This window comes from Cynocephalus volans, chromosome X (genome assembly GCF_027409185.1).
Source record: "Cynocephalus volans isolate mCynVol1 chromosome X, mCynVol1.pri, whole genome shotgun sequence".
Classification (NCBI taxonomy): Eukaryota; Metazoa; Chordata; class Mammalia; order Dermoptera; family Cynocephalidae; genus Cynocephalus; species Cynocephalus volans.
Window position 1 is genome coordinate 88,186,154 of NC_084478.1, and position 26,211 is coordinate 88,212,364.

General features: G+C 36.9%; 1 protein-coding gene across 1 annotated transcript in view; it reads left to right on the plus strand.

The window, feature by feature from the left end:
• The first annotated feature begins 1,807 nt into the window (after positions 1–1,807).
• The window catches only part of SH3BGRL (SH3 domain binding glutamate rich protein like), a 79,616-nt gene continuing 55,212 nt past the window's right edge, over positions 1,808–26,211 (plus strand). Inside the window, exon 1 of the mRNA XM_063084378.1 lies at positions 1,808–1,929. Coding sequence (XP_062940448.1) covers positions 1,885–1,929 — 45 coding nt within the window. The 5' untranslated portion in view covers positions 1,808–1,884. The remainder of the gene's footprint in view (positions 1,930–26,211) is intronic.

Consider the following 26,211-nt stretch of genomic DNA (forward strand, 5'->3'; position numbering starts at 1 on the left):
AGGAAGATTCTCCTGTCGTGTCGGCTGGGAAGCACGATAACAGTAGCCCAGCTCTTGGCAACGATGAGGGTGGCTAGATCACCCTGACTTACATCAGCCTGGTCATTGTATAAAGATTTTGAGCTGTGTCTGGAAAAGAAGTGTTGGATAGGTGGAATGGGTGAAAAAGGGTATCAGAATGTGGGGAGAAGGTGAAGGAAGGGACAGGAAGAGCAAAGGCATGAAAGTGGGAGTAAGCATGGTGACTGTAGTGGGCGGTAAACAATGACTGTATAGGGAAGTTAGTTCGGGGGAACAATGGGTAAAATTATATGAATAGTGTGGGGCCGGATTATGGTGGGAGCTTCTTAGAAACGTAATTTAGGTTTTATTTGATAGGCAATGAAAAGCTACCTTAAGTATTTCCACCTATACTGTCTTTAGTGATATGTGAAAGTGATGTTTTAGGAAGAAAAATAGCTAACTTTCTTGAGTACTTTCCCTGTCCCAGGCAGTGTGCTACAATGGCAGTTAAGAGAGGGGATCTTTTTGAGTTAGTTGGACCTGAGTTTGAGTTCTGACTTGGAATTTACTAGCTATGTAACAATGAGAAAATTACTCATTTTCCTGAGTTTCAGTTTCTTCATTTGCAAAACTGATGTAATAACACCCACTTCTCAAGGTTGTTTTATGGATCACATGTAAAGAGTTTATTTAGAATTAATGTTTAAGATAGATTGGAGAAGGAAGAACCTGTGTGCGGGGAACAGTTAGGAAGCTACTGCGATTATCGAGCCTAGGCAAAGGTGGTAAACTACTAGAATGGAGAAGTAGGACAAACCACAAAGGAATAAAGTAAAGAAGTAAAACAGTGACTGACTCCCTCTCTCCACTCTCATTCATCTTGCAAGTTTCTTTTTCTGTTAATTTCACATATCTGGAAACTTGAAACTGCACTTTGAAGTATATAGTCTCTCTCTGGACATTATCAATTGTTTGCTCATTTCCCTACAGCTACAAATAACCATCTGCTTTCTCTGCTCACCATTTCAACATCTCCATCAACATATGCTCCAGCTCCCTTTCCCCAGTTAAAAAGCAAAGCAAAACAAAGCAAAAATTATTCACTTTCTTACACAGTATTTTCAGTTTCTTTGTTTGCGATTTCCTCCTCCATTCTTGAGTTTGCCAATCAGACCTCCTGCAAATTCCCACAGAACCAGGGATCTCTATTTTATCAAAACGCAAAACGCAAAAAGAAAACCAATCCTGCCATTTCTGGGTTTAGGGGAAACTGAAACTTTTCTTCGAACCTCAATGGCATCACTCAGTACTTCACTGCCCAATCCCGCAACCGGCTAACATCAGAGAAATCGATACGTCATAGGAATCTTAAAATGCACAAGGCTTTGAGGACAAGGATTTTCTTACTACTGTCTGGATTGACTGCTCTTTCAGGAAGCTTATTTGCATACATTTCTCAGCAGGAAGTTATGCCCAGGACTTTAGTCTGTGTGGGAAAAGGTTCTTCATTCTAATCTAATTCAATTCAGTGCTTTTTTTCTTTTTCCTTCTCTTCCCCCTCTTCTCTGGGAGGGAATAGTCAAAAATAAATGTTTCAACAGATCTCGCGGTGCTATTCGAGATTCTCTATTTTTTTTTTTTAAACTATTTAGAAATGATGCAAACGAGCCTGTGCCTTCCGGGGTTTGGCTCTGGGACTGCGAGCTCCCAGCCCTGTGAAAGCAGCTAAGGGCGGAGGCGGGGCTCTGGCGAGTTCCACTTCCACCTCCGCCCACCCTCCTCTTCCAACCTCTGTTCGGCCCCTAGCTTGATTCCAGCCGTTGCTGCAGCTGCTCCGCAGCCGTTTTCAGGACCCAAACAACCGAAACCGCTGTTCCCAGAATGGTGATCCGTGTATATATTGCATCTTCCTCTGGCTCTACGGCGGTAAGGAGCGTGGGGAGCCCACCTTTGTTGTTTTCTTACACACCAATTCTCTGCTACCCTAGAACGGTTAAATTGCTGAAGTTCGTCCGGCAGCTTCTCCTTCGGAAGACACTTGCATCCCTCACCCCACCCCTTTTCTTCCCTTTCTTCCCTTTGTTACATCGATTTCATTTTCCCATGGAGTTTAGCTTTGTTTGCCTTATGACGTCGGGGCCATATTTTCTCCTTTGAAGGAAAAAGAAAGCCACCGAGTTTTGGTAGATGGGAGATGGTGGTATAGGGTCTTTAGAATTAGGTGGAGAAAAGTAAAATCACAAACTGGTGCATTTCAAGAGGGAGACATTTGACAAATACGTTCTAAGCACTGAGGCAAGGGGAAGGAGTGCACTTCTATGAATGATGGGGGTACACATGCTGTAACTGATGAGGATTGAGTGGGAAGCCTGTTCAGCCATTGTGATTATTTTGAGAGAGTGAGACCTCTGTAATAGAGTTATTTTGAAAGTGTGTAGGAGAGGGTGTTTAACTTCAAGCTTAAAGGCCTGTTAGAACTAGACAAAATGGGAAGGGAAGTTAGGAATAATGATACGAAGTTTTTTTTTTTCTTTTAAAACTTAATGTGACAAGGGACCTGTTTATTTCCCTTATATTGCTCTTATTTTGCCTTTTTCTTTTCTTTCAAAAAATTTTACTTCTAACATTTCCTAAGTTCTTCAAATATTTTGAGAACTGGAAAAGGAACTAACAAGTGGCTTCTTGTGTAATGGCAGGCTGAGTTGCTGCTGCTTCAAATGATAGGAGGCACCCTCCCATTCACTTGCTCTTCATATGGATTAAACATTTCTCAGCAGCTATGGAGAGAATAGGATAAACTGGGCTGAAAGCTGAGTGTATTTCCATGATCAGTGAAAGTGCCTCTGTTTTCCTCAACTCAACGGAAAAGCCAGCAGTGGAAAGAGCAGATGTATGTATTCGAGATGTAGGATATAGGAGTCCCCTTCCTCTTTTTGATCTTTAGAACAGCAGCTATTCTAGGTGGGGGTGGTTGTGTGTTATTGGTTTTTGGTTTTTGGCTTATTTACACCCGAAAGAATTTGGAATAGAACTGAAGATTATATGAAATCACAATCACAAGAACCTTGAACCTTGAACTTTGTCTTCTCTGGTGACCAATCTGTAGGTTTGTTTAGACAGGTTTGAAATACCAGAAAACTTAAATCTTACAATTTTTGACCAAGTTTAGGTTAAAAAAAGAAAACTTTTTCTATTTCCTTTGGACCTCACTTTATAAGCCTCATGCCTTATTATTTTCTATACATATTAATTCTTATATTTCAAAGTAAAATTTGAGTTGCCCAGAGTCTCAATTCAATGCAATAATTGTAAGGTTTCTTATAACACCAAGGTCATGGGTTCGGACTTTGGTGTTATAAGAAACTGGCCAGCTGCCAAAACAAACAAAATTATAGGGCTTTAAAGACCAGCTTAATGCCTTTAGTTAAACCCCTGATTAGACTGAACAGATCAGGCAGTTAGTTTCGCTTTGGGGACCATGCAGTTTTAATACTGCTATTTATTCTTTGCTTTCTCCCTCTTCTACCCTTCCCCCAAAAGCAGATTCAAGAAGAAACTGCTTTTAGAATTTTTATTTGAGAACTGCACCTCTTTCTCTTTGTTAAGACATATTTCTAAGAGCCTTAGAAATTACTGCTGTCTTCTATTGTTTCCTTTATTGAACTCCATTGTTGAAGACTATGCAAATGGAAGATGTTTATGGTATTTGTGTTTTGTTTCAAGTTTTTCTCACGAGTGATTCAAGATTTGTCTGTTTTTGTAGTAATTGCAGTTCATATGAACGTGTTATCAAAATTCTATTGCAGATTGCCAAAATAAATCCTTTCTTTATTATAATTTTACAGTATTTAAAAATAATACGAAAACAGCACAAAGTGAGTGCACTTTACGAAGAGCTCCTGCATTTCAACAAGTTTACATATATGCATTTAAAACTAGAATTACAGCAAGATGGATAAAAGATTCACTTTCAGCTGCTTAATTTCAGTGAATTAAACTTAAAAATAAACTAGGAATGATGCATAAGCTCTATTCTAATGTTTTTGAACCTTTTCCCAATGCTGTGTTTCATTGAGTTTTAGTATATACATTTTAATTCAAATTTCAGCACTGTAGATGAGAGATACACTTTCAGCTACTGCAATTCACTGAAATAAACTAAATTCGCAACTAGGAATAATGTATTGTTGTCTTTCAAATAAGTTTTTTACTGATGTTTCTGGACCATTTTTAAACCTGGCTTTAGTGGGCATTCATATACACATTTAAAAGTAGAATATCAGCAAAGTGGATAAAAAACATAAATGGGGTGGTGATTATTTACTTCAGAAAGGGACTCTTCAGTTTGCAGTACTGAAGTTTTCCTTTAAGATTAATGCCTTTTTAAAAATTGAAACGTAAGTGATTGTGTATATCTGTGAAGTTCAGAATTGAATATCAACACCTGTGTGCAATATGTGAAGCTTAAATCAAGATAACTAGTATATTCAGCATTACACAATGTAATCATTTTTTGTGGCTCTTTACCAATTCCTGCCATGTTGCTTTCAATATACAATTTAGAAATTTGGGAGCAAACATTTTGATGGAACTTAACAATTGCACAAAATGATATACTCCTATAAGTGACTAAGTGTAGTTGTCTGAAGAACAATTAAAAGCATCCTGGTTTGGGATTGGTAATATTTGTTTTCTGACTCTTCTCATTGGTTGTCACAAAAATAACCGATATTAACATGTTGTATTGGGTGAGGAGGATCTGGATCTGTGATAACTGGCAAGACAATATTAACTTATTTTGTTCATGTTCCAAGACCCTCTGTATCTCATAGCTTAATAAAAAAAAGTTTTCAAACTTGTACTCAACTCTGCCCCAATAGTTTAGAAATGAAAGCAAGTGTGTTGGTCTTTACAATAGATTTCTTGATAGTAGACATAATAATGATAGCCAGTAGAAACACTTAAGTGTGTCAGGTACTGTCTTCTTTTTTCTTTTTCTTTTTTGGTTTAAACAACAGACATTTGTTTACTCACAATTCAGGAAGCTGGAAATTCAAGATCAGGGTGCCAACAGGGTTTGATCCTGGTGAGGGCCCTCTTCTGGGTTGTGGACAGGCAACTATCTTATTTTTTCTTGAAAACAGTCCTATGAATTAGATACTATGATTAATTCTGTTTTTCAGAGAAGGAAATATACAGGTTCAGAAAGGTTAAACAACTTTTCAAGGTCACACAGCTAGTAAGCCACAAAGCTTGAATCCAATGCAAGCTGTCTGAATCAAAAGAACATTCTTGTCCATCAAGAAATACATCCTCCCAGTGATGCGTGGCAGCTAGTAGGCATGAGGAGATAAATCTGAACATAAGATAAGAAGTAAGGTAAGGAGTAAGCTCTGTAAGTTGAAGAAGAGTTGCCTGAGCATGTGCATTTAGGTGAATAGAAAAATGGGGAGCTAGTGTGGAGAAGGGATAGTATGTCTAAATGTGAATGTCAGTAAGTGGGATAAATGTCTGTTCAACCAAGGCCAGGGTGATAGAGAAGATATGCACATTTGAAAAGCCTAAACTGGTCTTTTATTGGTCAAGATATGAAAATGCAGGCTTTAATATTGTTTCTCTTGATGGGGACCATTTAGCTGGAATGCAGCTCCCAAGTTATCTGTGATAGGAAGTGATTTCTGCCTGTTTAGAATTGTTCGTGCAGGTCTTGATCTGGTGTGACACAGTATGTAAATGTAGTATATGCTACATTTTATTTCTCAAGATTGTAATACCTTGTAAATTTACATTTAATGGAGAAGGAATAGTATGCCCAGAGCCTATATAACTTAATAAATTACAATGACTTTTAACAAAAATTAACATTGGCCTTTGATCAGAATTGCTAGAGTGATGATAGCTTGGACAATTTAAACTGGTTTGGGAATATTTTCCCCATACTTCTTTCCCCCAGACCCATAATGATCTCCATTTCATGGCCTATATGCATTCTTAAGATAGTGTTAGATAGGTGGTTTCTGAGGTTGTTATTTATGGAGTAGCTTTTATAAAACGATCTCTTTTATAACTGCTAAAACAGAAGCTACTTGTAGCTTGGATTGTTCATATATTAATTTAAATATACACATTTTTTCTCTATGGTGGTACTCAGTGCAGAAGTTACAAAAATAAATGAATAAAACAAACACTCTTGATAATGAGTCACTAGTTAAGCGTTTTCTTCATTTGAATAATATGCGTATAGAACAGCAAGCCACAGTTCTTCATTATGTGGTTCTCAAGTAATTGCATCTTAGGTGGTGGAATATTTTGCTGCTGTGTCTCTGAATTTATAAGTTAAACATTGATTTGATGTGTGTTATGGTCTTTGTCATAGCTGCCAAGGTTTGTTTGAATGCTGTTTAAAAGGTGTTCATAAACTTAGAAGACTGAAATCAGAAACTGTTCACCAAATGACTAGACATGCTTTTTGGATGCCTCAAACAGTGGAAAATGATAGCTTTCACATGACAAATGGAGAGATTCAAGATCAGTGCCTTCAATTTAGTGTCCAGTATTTGACAGCTGAATTCCTAAACTTCGCAGTCACAATGGCAAAAACATTGAAATAATTTGGTCCAATTTAAAGAGGCTTGGGAAACATGGGTATCAATGATATTGATTCATGGGCATTTAAAAAGATGCTTAAAAGTTGAATGGTTGTAAAGGAGAATGTATTGAGGAAGTTTAGTAAAAGATTCATAATCTGGTAGGAGAGAAGGATGAAATAGATTCATCTTTAACACAGAGCACTCTTTTGAGGAAGGGTGTTGATCAATAAACCTTAAAGTCAGCCCTCTCCCTGGGTCGTAAATTAGATCTCTACACAATCAGGTTGAGTGTTCCAATTCTTTGCAGTTAATCTCTAACATTTTTTCTAATATATATATATATATATATATATATAATCAACCATGTAGGAATATTTTTTGCTTTAACTGAATTATCAAGGGTGAATTTTGTATTCTATTTCTTACTGATAAAATTAAACAGATTAAAAGAGAATCTGTTGGTGACTATCTCACCATCTGTTCACTTTCGATTCTATTTTGCAACCCACTGGGAGACCTTTAAACCCAGCATTTAATTACTTCCTTGAATACAGACCAAGATCAAACAAAAGTACATTTAGAGAGAAAGGGCAGTTTACTTATGATGATTGTTTTTATTAAGGTGAGAGACAAAGCTGACTTTTTTACACCTGGCCAGCAGAGAAGAATTTTAAGCAAGGGGATTGTTTTCTAGCCCAGGCCTCACATTTCAGCTTTATTAGTTTGTTTGAAGTGGTGCAGATTGCCAGAAAATTGGGAAAAAATTTACACATAAGTTTAAAAATATCATTACAAATTCAAAGACTATATTTATTTTTTTATTTTTATTTTTTATGTTTTAGAGATAATTTATTATACATATATGTGGGGTAGAAAGTTGACTTTCAATAGTTGTGTACAGTGTGTGATGGTGAAAGACTATATTTACTGAGTCCTGCTAGTTTTTTTATTGCATTACCCTTTCATTAGTATGACTAATCAAGATTTGACTCTAGTAATAGTAAAGGCTAACACTAATTTATACATCTTATATGTCAGGCACTGTGCTGAGTGCTCTATATACATTATCTCCTTTAATTTATCTTTACGATAACACTGTGAAGAAGGTACTACTATTAGACCCATTTTATGTAATTGGAAGTGGTACCTCTAAGATCCAGAAGCATTAGGTATATTGCTCAAGACCAAAGAGCTGGAAATGTCAGAGTTGGGATTAGAATCCTGGTTTCAGGGGCTGGCCCCGTGGCTCACTCGGGAGAGTGCGGCGCTGGTAGCGCCCAGGCCATGGGTTTGGATCCTATATAGGGATGGCTGGTGTGCTCACTGTCTGAGAGTGGTGCAGACAACACCATGCCAGGGGTTGCGATCCCCTTACCGGTCCAAAAAAAAAAAAAAAAATAGAAAGAACCCTGGCTTCAGAACCCATTCGTAAGTACTGTCATTTATACATTCTCCATGTATAGGCATTGAATAGAAATCATGTCAATAGTACATTAAAATCTTGTCATGTGACACTTTTCAAAGGAAGACATACAAGAGGCCAACAGGTACATGAAAAATGCTCAGCATCACTAGTCATCAGAAAAATGGAAATCAAAACCACATTGAGATGTCATCTCACCCCAGTTAGATTGGCCATTATTAAAAAGACTGAGAATAACAAATGCTGGTAAGGATGTGGGAAAAGGGGAACTCTTCTATGCTGTTGGTGGGACTGTAAATTAGCACAGCCATTATGGAAAACAATATGGAGGTTTTTCAAGCAACTATAGATAGAGCTACCATATGATCCAGCAGTCCCACTACTGGGCATATATCCAAAGGAATGGAGATCATCATGTCGAAGGGGTACCTGTACTCCCATGTTCATCGCAGCCAAAATATGGAACCAACCTAAGTGTCCATTAACAGATGACTGGATACAGAAAATGTGGTATATACACACAATGGAATATGATTCAGCCATAAAAAAGAATGAAATCCTGCCATTTGCAGCAACATGGATGAGTCTGGAGAAAATTATGTTAAGTGAAATAAGCCAAACTAGGAAAGAGAAATACCACATGTTCTCACTTATAACTGGGTGTTGAACGAAGGAAGGAAGGAAGAAGAGAGAAAGAAAAGATCTCAACAATTCATTGAACTTTCAGAAGAAGAGAACGAACCTAAGATTACTGGAGATGGAGGAAGGAAGGGAGGGTGTTTGGGGAGGGACAGGTCGGGTAAAGGGCATAAGGAAAAATCATGATTTGTAATAATGAATATGCTGATAATAATAAAAAATTGATCAAAAATCTAAGTAAAATCTTGTCATGTGATTTGGAAATACGATTGCCATTTAAGTCGGGATGATGCATAACTAGTAACCTGCACTTGAGACTGAGGTAGGGGTTAGAGAGGAAGAAGTAGAGATGTTAGTAGAACTGTTTTCTTTTACAACTTAGTTCTTTTCTTTTAAATAAAATGGCTTAACCAAGGGCACATTTTAAGATAGTATTTGACTGTCCTTTCTTATGGTGGCTTGTGTTACATATTGAATTTTTATGACTGATTCTGTTCCCTGAAAAGTATCTTTGTGTGGCTAAGATCGACATAAATAAAAGGGTGACTTTTTATGATTCTGTTAAATCTTCTAAATTCATCAGTAAGGCAGTACTGCTATAACTTGTAAACTCTGGGTTTGGTCTTTGAGTTCTGTCCCTTTGGCTTAGTCTTTTCTGGAAATGAGAAACTAGCACAGAGTTGGGGTGGAGCCAAGCATTTCTGTATGGGAGATTTCCAGTGGTGAGTCCAGACAAATAGAACCTCCCTTTTTAAACACCAGAGAATATTCATTGCAGGTAATGGTTACTACATGAGAAAACTTTGTCCTCTCAGCCAGTTGTTTCATCATAAATGCAACATATTTCTCAATGTTAAGATTATTACAATAAATATATATTTAATAGTAGTTGTGTGATATTGGAAACCATTCTCTCCAGTGTGATATTTCAAAGCTGATTTAGAAGGAAGACAAGCATAGACAATTACTTAATGTGTTAAAAATGTGATAAATCATCTCTCGCTTTAATTTCTCATGCAAATAATTTGTCAGGTTTAGTTGATAATGATATTGAGTTATCATTCATAAAGTGCTTACAATGTGCCAGGTACAGCAGTAAGAACTTATATTATATATTTTAATTCTCATGAGAACTCAATAAAGTAAGTAATCTTATTATCCCCATTTTTAAGAAAATAGACTCAGAGAACTTGCAGGGTCACAGTGCACCCACCAGGTTTGTCTGATTCCAGAGCCTATGATCTTAACCCCTGCGCTATTCTGCCTACTAATTGATATTTACTAATTAACCACAGTGAATGTGGATTTGAATCTAATTTACAAGTCATTGTAATACTGCTTTTCTCATAAACTTGGAAAATCATGAAAAATACTTCTAATTCAGTGGTCTACAGTACCAAGAATAATTCTGATGGTCTGTTACATCAAATAAAGAACTTATAATTCTCCAGCATAGAAAAATCAAAGTTATAATAGCGCAGTATATACTATTAGTCAGAATGAAGAACATGTACCATTATCCCAATATAAGAAAATTACCTTGTGTAAGGTAATCTAATGAAAAGTAGATAAGACAAATTGTTTTTGGAAGGGATTTTAAGCTTTTAGCTAGAGCACATAGCTTTAAGGAAGAGGTATGTGTTATTTGCTGTTGCCTATGTGATTTGAACAGTTCACTAAACCTTTCTTTGCCTCGTCATTCTCATAAGCTGAATATGAATGACACAAAATGAAGGGTATCATGGAAGAAAGCTTTTACAAGTGTTATTGGAAATTCATTAGTGAAAATTATAGAAGCTGATCTCACACCTTCAGAAACAAACATAATTGGTCTTGTGCATCAGCTAAATATTTTGAACTTTTCAAAAGAGGCAGTAGTTGGGGTAAAGCATTTTCAGTGAATTTCTACTTAAAATTTAAGAATAAAGGTGTTAAATTTAAAATTTCTAAGCAATATTGAGGAGACAGGATTGGTGGTGGTATGGAGAATTTTGCAGGTGACAAGAAAAACACCTGGTGAGTTTTGAAGGGAGTAAGTAGGAAGTGTGACAAGATCCAGAATAAGGCTAATTCTATACCAGACTTTGAATTCATGTGATTTTTTTTTTTTAACAAAAAGAATATTGAAAGGCAAGTACAAAAATACTATGAGGGGGACAGGAGAACAGGCCAGCCACCTGCCAAACCTATACCCTGCCCATGCAGAAGACAGGACCCTGCACTATCCTGCTGCCAATGGGGGGCAGGGAACCCAGGCAGGCAGGAGAACAGGCCAGCCACCCGCCAGACCCCCACCCACCCACACAGAAGGCAGGACCCTGTGCTGCACTGCAGCCAGAGAGGGAGACACCCAGACAGGCAGGAGAACAGGCCAGCAACCTGCCAGATCGCCACCCCCACCCACACAAAAAGCAGGACTCCAAGCCACACCACCGCTGATGGGGAGGTACCTGGGCAGACAGGAGAACAGGCCAGCAACCCACCCATACCCTCACCCCGCCTACACAGAGGCAGAACCCTGTGCCATGCCACTGCCAATGGGTGAGGCACCCAGAAAGGCAGGAGAACAGGCCAGCAACCTGCCATACCCTGCCCCGACAGTTCAGAAGGCAAGACCCTATGTTGCACACTTTCCAAGGAGGGATACCCAGGCAGGCAGGAGAACAGGCCAGCATCCCAACAGACCCATGCTCCACCCGCACAAAAGGCAGGACCTCGTGTGCTTCACCACCACCACAAGGCTTCACACAGCTTCTGCAGAGGTGCTCCACAACAGCTGCTACCACAGCTACTACTGTTGCAAAGATGGCTCACTGCCTTAATAACATCCACAACCACTGTGCAGGTGGCCCAGTACTTCATTGACACAAGGAGAGTCACTGGAGGAGCCTGAAAAAAGAGGAAGAAGTCTTTCTCCTCAAAGTCCATGCCAGAGTAATAGAAGAAGCAACTGGTCTACCAGATGACCAAAAACAAACATAGAGATATAGAACTATGAAAAAAATCAGAAAATATGACACCACCAAAGGAATTCAGTAACTCTCAAGTACCGGATCTTACAGAACAGAAAACCCTTTAAATGTCTGAAAAGGAATTTTGAGTAACTATCTCAAGGGAACTCAATGAGATAAAAAGAGGACTCTGTAAGACAGCACAATAAAATGAGAAAAAATATCCAGGTTATGAAGGAGGAAATTTACAAAGAGATTAATACCTTATAAAATAATGTAGCAGAGCTCCTGGAACTGAAAGACACATTCAATTAAATAAAAAATAGAACCGAGAGCTTAAACAGCAGAATAGAACAAGCTGAAGATAAAATTTCCCAACTCAAAGATGGTCTTTATGAAATAACTCAGGCAGACAAGAAAAAGTAAAAAAGAATTAAAAAAATCAAGAATGTCTAAGAGAACTAGCAGACAACCTTAAGTGCACAAACATTCAAATCATGGGTGTTCCTGAAGGGGAAGAGGAAAGTAAAGGCATTGAAAATGTATTTGATGAAATAAGAATGGAAAACTTCATGTATAGGGAGAGACACAGGCCTTCAGATCCAGGAAGCTCAAAGATCCCCAAACAGTTTCAATCGAAAAGGATCCTCTTTGGGACACATTGCAGTCAGATTGGCAAAGGTCAAAGACAAAGAGAGAATCCTAAAAGCAGCAAGAGAAAAGCATCAAGTCACTTATAAGGGAGCCCCCATCAGACTAACAGAAGACTTCTCAACACAAACAGTTTCAATCCAAAAGGATCCTCTTTGAAACACATTAAAGTCAAACTGGCAATCTTCAAAGACAAAGAGAGAATCCCAAAGACAGCAAGAAAAAAGCATCAAGTCACTTATAAGGGAGCCCCCATCACACTAACAGCAGACTTCTCAACTGAAACTCTGCAGGCAAGAAAAATTTGGGATGACATATTCAAAATGCTAAAAGAAAAAAGTACCAGCCAAGAATACTATACCCAGCAAGGCTATCCTTCAGAAATGAAGGAGAAATAGTGTATTTACCAGACAAACAAAAACTGTGGGAGTTTATCACCACACAACCAGTCCTGCAGGAAATTCTCAAGGGATTCCTGCTTCTGGATTCTGAAAAACAATAATCACTACCACAAAGACACAAGTAAGAACAAAACCCAGTAGTAAAACACAAATATAAATGAGAAAGACAAAAGAAACTAAATCTTTCAATCTCAAAAAAACCCCACAAACATTGAAGTCCAATAATCACAGGAGAAGAAAGGAACAAATGATACTCAGAACATCTAAACAAAAAGCCATAAAATGTCAGGAATAAGACAGTACCTTTCAATAACAACCCTAAATGTAAATGGATTTAACTCCCCACTTAAAAGACACAGACTGACTGGATCAAAAAGCAAGACCCAAGTATATGTTGTCTTCAAGAGATTCGTCTTACCAGTAAAGATGCACAGAGACTCATAGTGAAGGGATGGAAAAAAATATACCATGCAAATGGAAACCAAAAATGAGTAGGAGCAGTTATTCCTATATCAGATAAAATAGTCTTTAAACCAAAAACCATAAAAAAAGATAAAGAATACCACTATATAATGATAAAGGGATTTATCCAGCAAGAAGACATAAAAATCATAAATATGTATGTATCCAACAATGTAGCACCTAGATATATGAAGGAAACACTATTAGACCTAAAGAAAGAGATAGACTCCAAAATGATAATAGTGGGGGACCTGAACACCCCTCTGTCATCATTAGACAGATCATCCAGGCACCAAATCAACAGAGAAACACAGGATTTAAACTACACTTTAGACCAATTGGACTGGGCAGATATTTATAAAACATTTCATCCAACAACTACAGAATCTACATTCTTCTCATCACTATATGGAACTTTCTCCAAGATAGACCACGTGTTAGGTCACAAATCAAGTCTCAGTAACTTAAAAAAGATGGAAATCATCTTAACTATCTTTTCCTACCACAATGGATTAAAACTAGAAAGTAATAAGCATAACTCAGGACTCTATACAAATATGTGGAAATTAAACAACAGGCTCCTGAATGACCTATGGATCCAAGAAGAAATTAAACAGGAAATCAAAAAATTTGTAGAAAACAATGAAAAGGAAGACACATCACATCAAAACCTATGGGATACTGCAAAAGCAGTAATAACAGGGAAGTTTAAATCAATGAATGCTTACATCAGAAAAATAGAAAGATTTCAAGTAAACAAACTAACTCCACACCTAAAAGAACTAGAAAAACAAGAATAATCCAATTCCAAAGTTAGTAGTCAGAAAGAAATAATTAAGATTAGAGCATAACTAAATGTCATAGAGACCCCCCAAAATACAAAAGATCAATGAAACAAAAAGTTGGGTTTTTTTTGAGAAGATAAACAAGACAAACTATTAGCTAGGTTAACAAAAAACGAGAGAAGATCCATATTACACAAATCAGAAATGAAAAAGGAGTCATTACAACTGATTCTACAGAAATAGGAAAAATCATTATAGACTATTATAAGCAATTCTATGCCAACAAATTTTAAAACCTGGAGGAAATGGATAAATATCTGGACACATACAAACTACCAAGACTGAACCAAGAAGACAGAAAACCTGAACAGATCAATAACAAGCAACAAGATTGAAGTAGTAATCAGTACTCTCCCAACAATGAAAAGCCCAAGATCGGATGGCTTTACTGCTGAATTCTACTAAACTTTTAAAGAGGAATTGATATCAGTTCTCTTCAAACTATTCCAAAAAATTGAAACACAGGCCACTCTCCCAAACTCATTCTTTGAGGCCAGCATCAGCTCGATACCAAAACCAGACAAAGATACAACAAAAAGTGAAAACTACAGACCAATATCTCTGATGAACATCAATGCAAAAATCCTCAATAAAATACCCGCAATCAGAATACAGCAACACATCAAAAAAATTATACACCACAATGAAGTGGCATTCATCCCAGAAATGCAAGGATGATTCAACATATGCAAGTCAATATATGTGATACATTACAACAACTCACTCAAGGACAAAAAGCATATGACTATTTCAATAGATGCAGAAAAAGCAGTTGACATAGAATCAACTTTGAACTAACTCAATGACCTAGTAGCTGAAATATTTAGCAATTAATATTTTAGAAATTTTGTCAAAGAGAGAAGATGAATATTCGTGATAGCAAACAATAAAACCAAATAAACATGTTTATGTTATTCTACTTGAATATGTCCAATGAACAATTTTTATCAAGACAAATCCCAATTACTTCAGAAATCATTGTCTTTAAAGTACAAAAGCCTCTGCTAATTTCAGTTACCATATAAAGTCTGTGTTGACCATGTGGCAAAATGTCTTTATTTTTAGCAGCAATAAAATTACTCCAGTAAGAGAATAGCATCAAAGTCAAAGTTCTTATAGAAAGTATGAAGAACAGCTGGACAATTTCATTACTCCCACTTGGCAAACTTAAGTAAACACCAGTTTGACTTTTTAGAAAGTATTGCTTTCTACACTTTTTTTTTTTTTTTTAAAGATGACCGGTAAGGGGATCTCAACCCTTGACTTGGTGTTGTCAGCACCACGCTCAGCCAGTGAGCAACCGGCCATCCCTATATGGGATCCGAACCTGTGGCCTTGGTGTTATCAGCACCACACTCTCCCGAGTGAGCCACGGGCCGGCCCTGCGTTCTACGCTTTAACTTCTTGCTATGAGATGGATTATTTTACCCATAAAAAAGTATAACTGATCTAATCTTTTTTTTTTTTTTTTTTTTTTTTTTTTCAATTCAGTCTTTTTCACTTAGTCTATCTTCTCCCTAATGCTAATTTAACTTCCAGGAGACTGGAAAGCACATAAGGTTAGGAGGTTGTTAGGCAGATAATCTTCCTTAGGATTTCTGTACTGACTTGGGATCTGGTGAATACAATTCAAGAAAGAAGATAAAGAAAGATAAATGGAATTAATTTAGAAATTTTGGATTCCATACAGATGAAATTATTAAATTCTAAATCTACATTGAACTAACTTGGTTGTATGTGCAGACGTACCATATAAACACTCGGCAGTGATGCTCAAATGCAGAACCTTGCACAGAGTGCACAATTTGAATAGATAACGTAGACAGGACCTCCCAATTCTGGATCTATGATTTGTTCTGGGGATTCTGTGTTTCTCACCCCTAAATTCACGCATTCATTCGGAAAATATTTATTGCCAGCCACTGGACCAGACAAACTCTGGATCTGGGTTCTCAAGGGCAAGAGAGGGCCAGGAATAAAGATTACTCAGTACTGTTTTCTTCTCTTAAAAGTTCAATGTATTGGTTACCGAATGTGGGAAAGGGGAAGGGGTAAGCAGGAAAGGGAGGAATTGGTAAAGGGCCATGAATATTGATTACATTGTATAGTGAAAAATATTATCTGATTTGATCATCACCGATTGCTGATATTGATATTGATATTCAACGCTGCACCCCACAGATATGTACAACCAACTATGTTCCAATAATAAGTAAATAAATAAATAAAGATTCCTCAGCTTCCTCCCTGAGCCAGAATGAGGAAGTATGGGGATGTCAATTTCAGGGACTAAGTTGTACGGTCTGCAAATAAGATGTATATGAAAGACTCAAAGGCAAAGGTTTTTAGGGGCTCTCTGCCTTCATGTTGGTAAGCTGTCTCACAGGAGTCAGGTTTCTCCTGCCTACCAAGTGCCTACCCCTTCCAGTCACCCTGACAATGATCTCCTCGGATAACTATTTTGAAAATGGTTATAATTTATTACTTCAATTAAACCTTTACCTAGTTTTCCTGCTATTTCACAAGAGACGGGTGTGGGAAGTAGATCCTAAGCACAATTTGCATTTTCTTCTTATACTTGATCATTTTTATAGGCATGATTATCATACAGTTCTGATTAAAGCCAAACGTAGCAGTGATGATAAGTTAAAGATTGTGGCTTCATTTCCTAACTGTTTCTATCAGCTACCTTGGGATTCCACAACAAAGCACATTCAACCCCTTTTTCATTATCTGTTTAGACTTCTGCACAATCTCTTCACTTTGGGACCACCCTGGCCTTGATCTTTGTGTAAACAATTATGCCTTACAAAAATCTGAGGTGTATTCATTAACTCCTTTACTCATAACACCCCAGCCATCTTATGTTTATCTCTCCTTTCCTGATCTCTTTGATTCTTTCCTTCTCTTTTCCAAGGGTTATAGGATTCCCAACAGTTTGAAGTTTGGTTCAGGTTTCTGCATATCAATGTGCTTTATTTACTTTGGATTTAGTTCATGTCACTACTACAATTAAATTTGATAAGGATCTCCTTGTGAGCCAGAATTTCCAGTGTGGAGGCTATTGAATATGTTTGCTTTTAGCTAACTACATGGCAAAAAGACTGACTGCTGAAATACTTGATGTTTCTCCTTAGATTTCCACCAGTTCATTAGATAAGTAAAGATAATTTTAGCCCCTCCTTCCCCTTTTCCTTCCCTCCCCCAAACATATTTCTAACTCTCCCTACCATAAACATTTGAACTCTGATAAAAATGGTTGCCTTATTACCAAGAGTTAATAAAGCAGCAAAATCCAGTTGGACCCACCTGTTCTGGTGGATTAATTTTCTCCCAGCACCAAGTTTGTTCTTTTTAAAACAGCATTATGGCTTTCAAATTTTTATAATGGTTCTTTAAGTGGACTAAAACAATGATATTTCAGTAGAAGGATCATTGATTAAAAATTAATATTTTTTGTTATTAAGAAACTTTAAGCATAACACTGAACGTCCCTTTTCCGTTGTATAGAAATAGACTTTTGGTTTCTTCCATTTTTATCAGCATCAGATATACTGAAAGTATAATATTAGAAGCATCTGGCTAGAAGGGATCAAGGGAAGTCATCCAGTCCATCCACATAAGGACTGCCTGTGAACTGTCCCAGAAAGATTGTAATCTATTTTCTTTTAGGAAACTCTCCAAAAAAGGAAATATGCAACGTCCCCTGGTAATATGCTGCAGTACTACTTTCTATTCCTTGCACTAGACTCTGGGACTAAGATTGTGGAAATCTGGGTGACCAGTGAAGGATATTTTTACCTCTTTTTGTGTGGTAAAGAGGGAGATCAAATTCTTCAAACTGTGGAAGCAGAGGAAGTAAAGCAGTATGTAATACATAGAGATTCACCAGTTATCAACTTAATATATATTTTCTAAGCACCCACTAATAAAATATTCAACTCTATAGGGGACAAGACTCTTGTCTTGAAATAGCTTACCTTCTGTCTTGTTTTGGAAAGCTTAAAATAAATCTGATGATTTTCCTCTCTTCTTTTCTGCTCCTCTTTTCTTTTTAGGAAGCATTCTGCATGTATTATTCCTGCCTGTGAATCAATACACTATAAGATCTTGCCATAAGAGAATATTCCCACAATATTCCCAATGAAATATTGGCTATTTCATGAGACTTGCAATTTATTAAATTTAAACTAATTTCAAAATCAGAACTTTAAACATACTTTAATCAATAATTCCCTAAAGCTCAAGTATTGAGCATTGTTCACTAATAATAGTTGATGGTATTACTAATGAAGAAAATCACATGATATGGCTAATGTGAGGCCCAATGCAATGCCTCTTTAAAAGATTCAATTTCAAAAAAAAAAAAAAAATATTGTCATAAAATTTTGAATTATACTGTTTGCTGTTGTAGAGCAGTGCCCATCAAAATACCAATTACATTCATCATTTTTAGAACAGGGAAATTAAGATATCATTTTGGACTCTTTTTTTAAAAAATCAATTCTATCTGAACCTAGGGATGTAAACAGCGTAGTCAACTATATTGTGAAATTTTGTCCTTTGTTGGAAAGTAGTCAGTGTGTTGCTCTACCTGATAAGAAGGGGGATTCCTAACTCTTACCAACTGCTGGACATTATTAGTTGAACTGAATTGCTGTCTGTTAAATGGTGATGATCAACTTTGTGACAAACCAATTAAATTTTTGCTGGAAAATTTAGTATAGTTACATTCAAAACAGGAGATCTAATTTGTGCAAAATTAATGTGTGATAACAGTTTTCAAAATGACTTGTCATTTAGGTATTAGAATACCACTGAGGTATAATAAAAATATCTGTATTTGGTCTTTGTCTCTTGCTTTTGGCACAGAGCTTCTAAAACCTTTGGAGTTTCTTGAGTGATGGAAGTGATAGAGGAGTGTCTCTTTCAATCACACCTGAGTTTATGCTAATGAGGTTATTCTTGCGGGTTGGTGGGATAGATAGCTTCAGGATCCGGGCTGGTTTCCAGAGAAGAAACCTCTATAGAAACCCCTAAACCAAGGGCTTTGGGGAGTTTCTGAGGTGGTGAACACATCCCCATGCTGAGAGGGTGGTGCACTCTGACTTCACAGGTACGGAGGCTTGGGACCGTTGTGGGCTTAGCCCTGTGTACCTATTCATCTGGCTGTTCATTTGTATTGTAATAAACTGTAATAGTAAGTATATCACTTCCTGAATTCTGTGAGTTGTTCTATTGAATTATTAATCCTGGCGGGGATTGGGGGTACCCCTGAATTTGTAGTTAACCCAGCAGGAGTGTGGGTCACAAGGAAATACCATTTTTGGCTGGCATCTGGAGTGGGGGCAGTCTTTGGGACTGAGCCTTTTAACTTGTTGAATTGGAAATTAACTCCAGGTAGATAGGTACAGAACTGAGTTGTCGTACACCCAGCTGGTATCAGAGAATGGAGAATTGGTAGCTGGTGTGGAAAAATGACACATACCTGTATTTGGTGTCAGAAAAAAAAAAAAAAAAAAAAAAAAACACAACCGTGCCAGTCAGTTTGCTTTGAGGTTAAAATGTGAATGTTTTCTATTTAGACCGTAAGAGTCTTCTTCAGTTCTGGTTTTGTAGCCTTTATGAGCTTTCGTGGGTTATAGCAGTAATGTCTCTAAGGAGAACCTTTCAGAGCCTTATAGTGTATGGACCTCAGTCAGATAAAGACTGATACCAAACCTTTAGACTTAACTGTGTGGTTAGAAGAGCCTAACTGTGGCTATGGAAGCAATATTCTCTGGATACAAACAAATGAAATTAACTATGGTAATGTGTGTGGTACTTAGCATAATTTTTGGCACATAGTAGATGCTAAATATATTATATATGCATGTTTATAAATTATATGTATATTTATATGTGTATTTCTCTAAATATATATACGAGCATATATACGTGTGTGTGTATGTCTGTACACACACAGGCATGCACATAACACACACTTCTAGGCCTCAGTAAAAATGGGGATAATAAGACTTACCTTGCCTGGCTGTTATATAGTTTAAATGAAACAATATACTTAGCACAGTGCTTAAAGTGCTTAAAACAGTAACTGTTCAATAATGTTATTTGATATTATTATTGTTCTTTTTGTTATGATTACAGGTATACCTGGATAAATTCATATTGTCCCTTGAATATTTTACTAGGTACAGCACCTTACACTTGGTACACTCATTTAATTCCCTCTAAAATTCAGTTAATAAAATGAGGAAAATAGTGGTATACATACATCACAGAATTGTGATGCCTATACAAGATGAAGTTCTCAGTATAGTTCTTGGCACATAGTAAGCATTTAATAAATGGTAGTGATGATGATGATGATGTCTCTTGCCCTTTGGAAAAGAAACATAGGCTAGCTGCCAGCCTTTCAAAATAGCAGGATTTTCCTACTTAATTGATACTCTCCTGGAACTGTTTCTGTTACTAAATTCAGACTTTCAACATGCATACCCAACTCTCCCTTCTCATGTCTTCTCTCTTGCTCTCACACGCCAAAGGAAGCTCTTTTTCTTTGTGAAAGCACTCATGCCATGGATTAGCTTCCTCTTTCAGAGGTCCAGCTGTACATTTCAGTGAACACTTTTTGTATTGTGAAATACTGACCCAGTCTTTCTTCTTTAGACATGCAGGGTCAAATCCTCAATATGTTTATGCACCAGGATATGACCCTGCAGTTGCACAGCTTCACCTCATTCACCCCACCCTAATCCTGGTCCTGTCAGACCATGTCTTTATTTAAAATTTTGGTATTTTGTTCCTCATGTATTTTTGCATTAATTTTTATTTTTAAAATATTTCTTTAAAATACTTTTTATCTTGATTACTGAGTTTTCTGGTGCCACCTTAAATTTTGTACTCGAGGTGACTGTCTTAGTCCTCTCACTGGAGAACATCATATAACTATAGAGCCACTTGTGATAGTGGGATCCAGCTTCTCTGAGAATGAATACGGAAATTTCCCATAATAGTAGTTGAATTTTTACTATCCATTGATTGAGAGAATAATAAGAAAAAGCTACCATGAATTTGGTAACACTTTGAAATGAATTTGTGTTTTAGTTTATACAGCAGCATCTAATCTATACCTATTGGAAAAAATGGTTGTATGTTTAAGTGCAAGACTTATTTATTCAGTCTGTAGATAATGCATTGTGTTCATAGAGCTTTGTAGGCCCTTTACAATAACTCCGTTCCTCTCTCCCTACTCCTCCCCCCCCCACAGAGATCACTAGACCACAGATTAGAAACTACTACTGTAAGAATTTAGATATAAAGAATATCAGTATGCCTAAAATATGTTTTAGGGAAAATAGGATTTTGGCATGAGTTTGAACAATGAGTAGGAGAAAAGGAGTAAATGGGTGTGGAAAAACTTTCTATTTATTGAATGCCTTTTTGGTGTCAGGCTCAAAGCCAGGCACTTTGTGTTCCTCCTCTTGTTTAGTCTTTACATCTCTTTGAAAAAGGTGTATTAGGCCCATTTTACCTAAAAGAAAACCAAGTCTCAGAGCATTTGAATTACTTGCCCAAGGTCTTATAGCCAGTAACTAAGCAGAGTCAGGATCCATACCCAGGATTTTACATTGTCACTATTCTAATAAGATGGGCAGAAGTCAGCTACTATTAACACTGGTAAAGTGTGCCTTTGAACTGGTAAGCCTGGAGTGCACAGAAGTTATAGAAGTTGTTTGCTTTTTTACTTCTCCATTTGGCAGGCTCATCTTAATTGCCTCAATGTTTTTGAACATCCTGTTAAGAAAGCTTGTGTTTTTTCTAGCCTGTCCTTCAACAGATTATTTCATCTTTCATTAACTTTACTATTAATGTTTAACTGTAATGTTTAGCCTCTTTAAATGGTCCAGAACAATGTATTTTCACAAGCCATCTCAAGCAGGTCACAAAAATGTACGTGGTCTCTTAATTGGCCCTTTCTAAATTCTTCAGATTTCCTTAGAAGAAATAGGTTGTCATTACAAATAGGTTGCACAATATAGAAATACCTCAACTTGCTCACTTGCTCAAAATAAGGCAAACATAAAATCAGTTCTGCATTATGCATTAATAAAATACAGATGAGGAAGTGGTTTTCCTTATTTTCTCTTTAGTTGTCTTTCATTAATTTTTTATGAACAGTTCAGTGCAACTTTTCATTTTAAGATTTTAATGATTCTTCCAATGTTGTTCTGATTATTTTTCACACAAATAAGGCCAGTAGATGTGATTGTTAATTACATTGTTTTATGATTTATGTTACAGCAAAGTGTTATCCACTGAGTTTTTTCCTATAACATGGAAATTCTTTTGTTGTGAGAGGTTATGCAGTGTTGAACAACAGTAATTCTTACAGAAATTTCAAAATTCTTAGATGAGACGTGACTAGAATTATTTATCTTTTTTTTTTTTTTTTTTTCAATTCTATCTCCCTCTAAAACTATTAAAGCACTTTGGGTCTTGAGGCATATGAACACTTGACCATGACTGTATATGCCTGGTAATAGAGGTTTACTAGGCACATTCTAATAACATGAGGGATTGTAATTCTGGGTTTTGGGCTATGTGGAATATACTATAAAGCATATGTACCTCATAGGGCCTGGTTTTCCAAAGCCTTGCAGTTTCAAATATTGACCTTGTGGAGGACTGGAAATTTTCTTCAGGCTATAAAGTCTCTGTGTAAGATAAAGATTTGTGGCACAGCAAGGTTGCTGGCTCAAGGACAGACTAGTTACTGATTGTTATGTAAAGATACTGAGAAATTGCTGTAAGATCACTTAATTGCCTACTGGAATGTCATCTGGCTTGTTTCACTGAAAGTTACCAGCCTATATTGTTAAACTATAACCCCACCTATGTTCTCTTCCTGTAACTTCCTGGTCTGGAGTATAAATGAAGGAAAAGAACCCCAATTCAGGGTTAATTTCCCAAGAAAGGGTTGCCTCTTGCTTAAGAGTTTCAGTGGGAGATTAACCACTTTGGGGTCTCTCACTGCTCAGAAGAGATGGGCTTTAAGTAATCCTTTGCATCTCCGTCACCCAGGGGAAGTGGGGTGACAAATCCGTGGGGGGCGAAGCAACACGAAGCAACAGGGCTATGTCCTTTTTCTCTCCCTTTTAGATTTTTGTGGTGGTGTCTTAGACTCAGGCCAGTAGTTATTGCAGACATTGATGAGCTGGCAAGTAGTTATGAGACATCTGGGTTTCCACAGACTGTATAGTTGAGCAATTAAGAACATAGACATCAGATTCAGGCTGCATGTGTTCAAATCTCGTGAAGTGGTTCAAACCACTATTTACTGGAGGTTATCTTGAATGGGTTACTTAACTTTTGCTTTCTAGAGACTCTTTCTTTATGTGCAAAATGAAGATATTACCAACCTTACAGATTTCTTTTAAAGATTAGGAGATAATGTGATATGCTCTACACTATGCTTAGCACATACTGGGCACTCAGTAAATGTAAGGTTAACATCATTATGATGATGATGATATTTAACTTTAGCGAGGAAAACATGTTTATGAGCTTGACGGTTTAGGATCTAGTACACCCAGCAGAGGCTGCAGCTATCAAGCTGCCTCTGGAAGATAGTTGTCCTTTTCTTTTGCAAAGTTTTAAGGGAGTCTCTAGTTTTCAGAATCCAGAGCTTGGGAAGGTACAGGAAAGAGGAAAGAGGTTAGAGAATTTGTCTTTTTAATGCTTGGGCTTGCTAGGTAGTTGAGTATCTTTGAAAAGCTGATATGGAAACTTGCCCTCATTTGGCAAAAGTAGAATGTAAGAAAAGAGGGGAGAAATAGTGCTTCAAGCGACAATGAGAAACAATAGTTGACTGTTTTTCAGGTATGATTTATACACTGCCCACCTATAACTAGAAGAGTGTTTCTAATGCATATTTGTAGGCCCAGGTCTAGATATCCTGAATATATTCCTGATCACACTAAGATTTGAAAATCTACTGGCATAATGAAATCAGGTTGATCTGGGTTCAAATCCCTATTTTGCCATTTATTAACTGCATCCGTGGATCCTGCCCTTAGCATGTGTCACTGCCAATTCTGCTCTTACTTACCTCCCTCCTCCTTTTTTCCTTATTATTATATAACTTATACCAACCATACATACTCAATTAGGTAGTTGTATAACCAGTCATTGTTGGCCCTTAGACCACTGGAGGGTTATTACTGATTTCCCATTATTGAACTTGTACAGTTTTCTAGCTGACAAATGTTTTTTTATTTCTTTACCTCTCATCTTCAATCTGTGGTACTGACATGGCTGCTAGTCTTCCTCTCCAGTTTCTGTGTGGTCAGAGTCATCACTCTGACCAATCAGATGACTGGTGTTTACTTTTTTTTTAAATGAATTTACCCAGTGTAGAGATCTTATAGTAAAGTTAACTGGAAGGCACAGACTCAGATGCAAAACTTCAGATTGTAAAGTTCAGAGATTATAATCACTCAATACTTCCTTGTACACCAGTGCTGATAATGTCCCATATCTTATTTAACTGGAAAGAACATATGTGCCGGTTGTGGGAGAAATGATCTGGGATGCTGCATTTGAGCTGGATCTCAAAAAATGAGCAAGGTTTTCATTATCAGAGATGAAGGGAAAAAGCATTCCTGAGAGAGATAACAGTAAGAGCAAATATATGACTACGGGAGTGGTGAAGCATTCAGTGTTAGGTATTCTATAGACATTCCATTGTTTTTTACAGTGTAGTATGAGGACAACCTGCTTCAGAAATTTCTGAGGATGCCTGTTAATTTTATTCATGGATACTCTAAACCTATTGAATCCGTGGGAATGTGACTCAACAGTCTGCATTTTGAACAAAAGGTACACCATCAAAAAATATCAAGCAGCTATGTATAACTAAGGATATGGAGCTGAGGATCCAAGACCAAGCCATGTCTTAAAGGGCTGAAAACTATATAGTATGGAGAATAAATAATGAATTTCTAAAAGAAGTGGCAGTGTTTGAAATTAGTCTCAGTCCGGGGAACCAATCAAGATACAAGGGTACTTCAGAGAGTTTGTGGAAAATAGAGTTAAAAGAATGCAAATCTTTCTGTGAACTTTTTTTTAAGTACCTTTGTATACTACATAGGATTCTAGGAGAAAGGGAAGGAAACTGTTCTGACGTCCGTTAAGTTTTGTGGTGTGTGTGTGTATTTATGTTTGAGAGAGAGAGAGTGAGAAAGAGAGAGAATAGGTTGACAGTGTGAAGAGGCCCTGATATGGCTTCGAAGTAATTACCAGGGAACCCCCAATACAAAAGCAGACATGGCCTGGACACGTACAACCATAGGACAGACTCAAGTGAGGGATATGGTAGTGAGAGAAAAGTCAAGTGATTTTATTGAATTAAATTCTTATTTGATTATATTTACAAACTCTTTCACATATATTTTTATATATTTTCATTGTTATTTATAATAACCTATGAGGGTAAGCACCCATGTCCCTTTTTTGGACCTTAGGAAACCAAGGCCTAGAAAATTTAAGTAACATGCTTATGATCACATGTTTAGTAGGTAGAATAGACAAAGTTTGAATCAAACTTTTTAAGACAAAGTCCAGTATCATCGCCAATACACTGATACTGCCTCTCTTACTTATGGAAATAAACTATAATAGCAACAGGGATAACAGTAACATCAGTTGAATATTTAATATGTGTCACATATTGTTTTAAGCATTTTACATGTATTAATTCATTCAGTTCTCTTTTTTTAATTGAGTAGTTTTTTTTTCTGCTAAGGATTGGTTTCTTATCTTGAATTCCAAAATCTTTGTATCTAGCATATGTGCCTCTTCTATGCAAATCCTCATAATTCTTTATGAAACACAGACCAAAGGAAAAAAGGCAGAAAAAAAGTGAAGAAAAAGGAATGGTGGAGGGTTACTTATGAATTGTAGGACTGGACAGGTCATGTTTATTTGGAACTATGTTCATGTAGGTGTCTCTTCAAGACACCACCCAACTTTACATTTGAACTGTTGGTCAACAGTGCACATTTCCATGAAAATGTTAGCTGAGCCTCTTTTTCTATGAACTTTGGGACATTATGCCTACATGCAGCATGTAATGTCATGCTTCTTGCCTCAAGGTATATTTATCATTTTTGAATTGTTTACTTTCTCAAACTAGACAGGCAGAGAACAAAAACCAGTTGTATGTGTATGGTCATCTTTGAACTT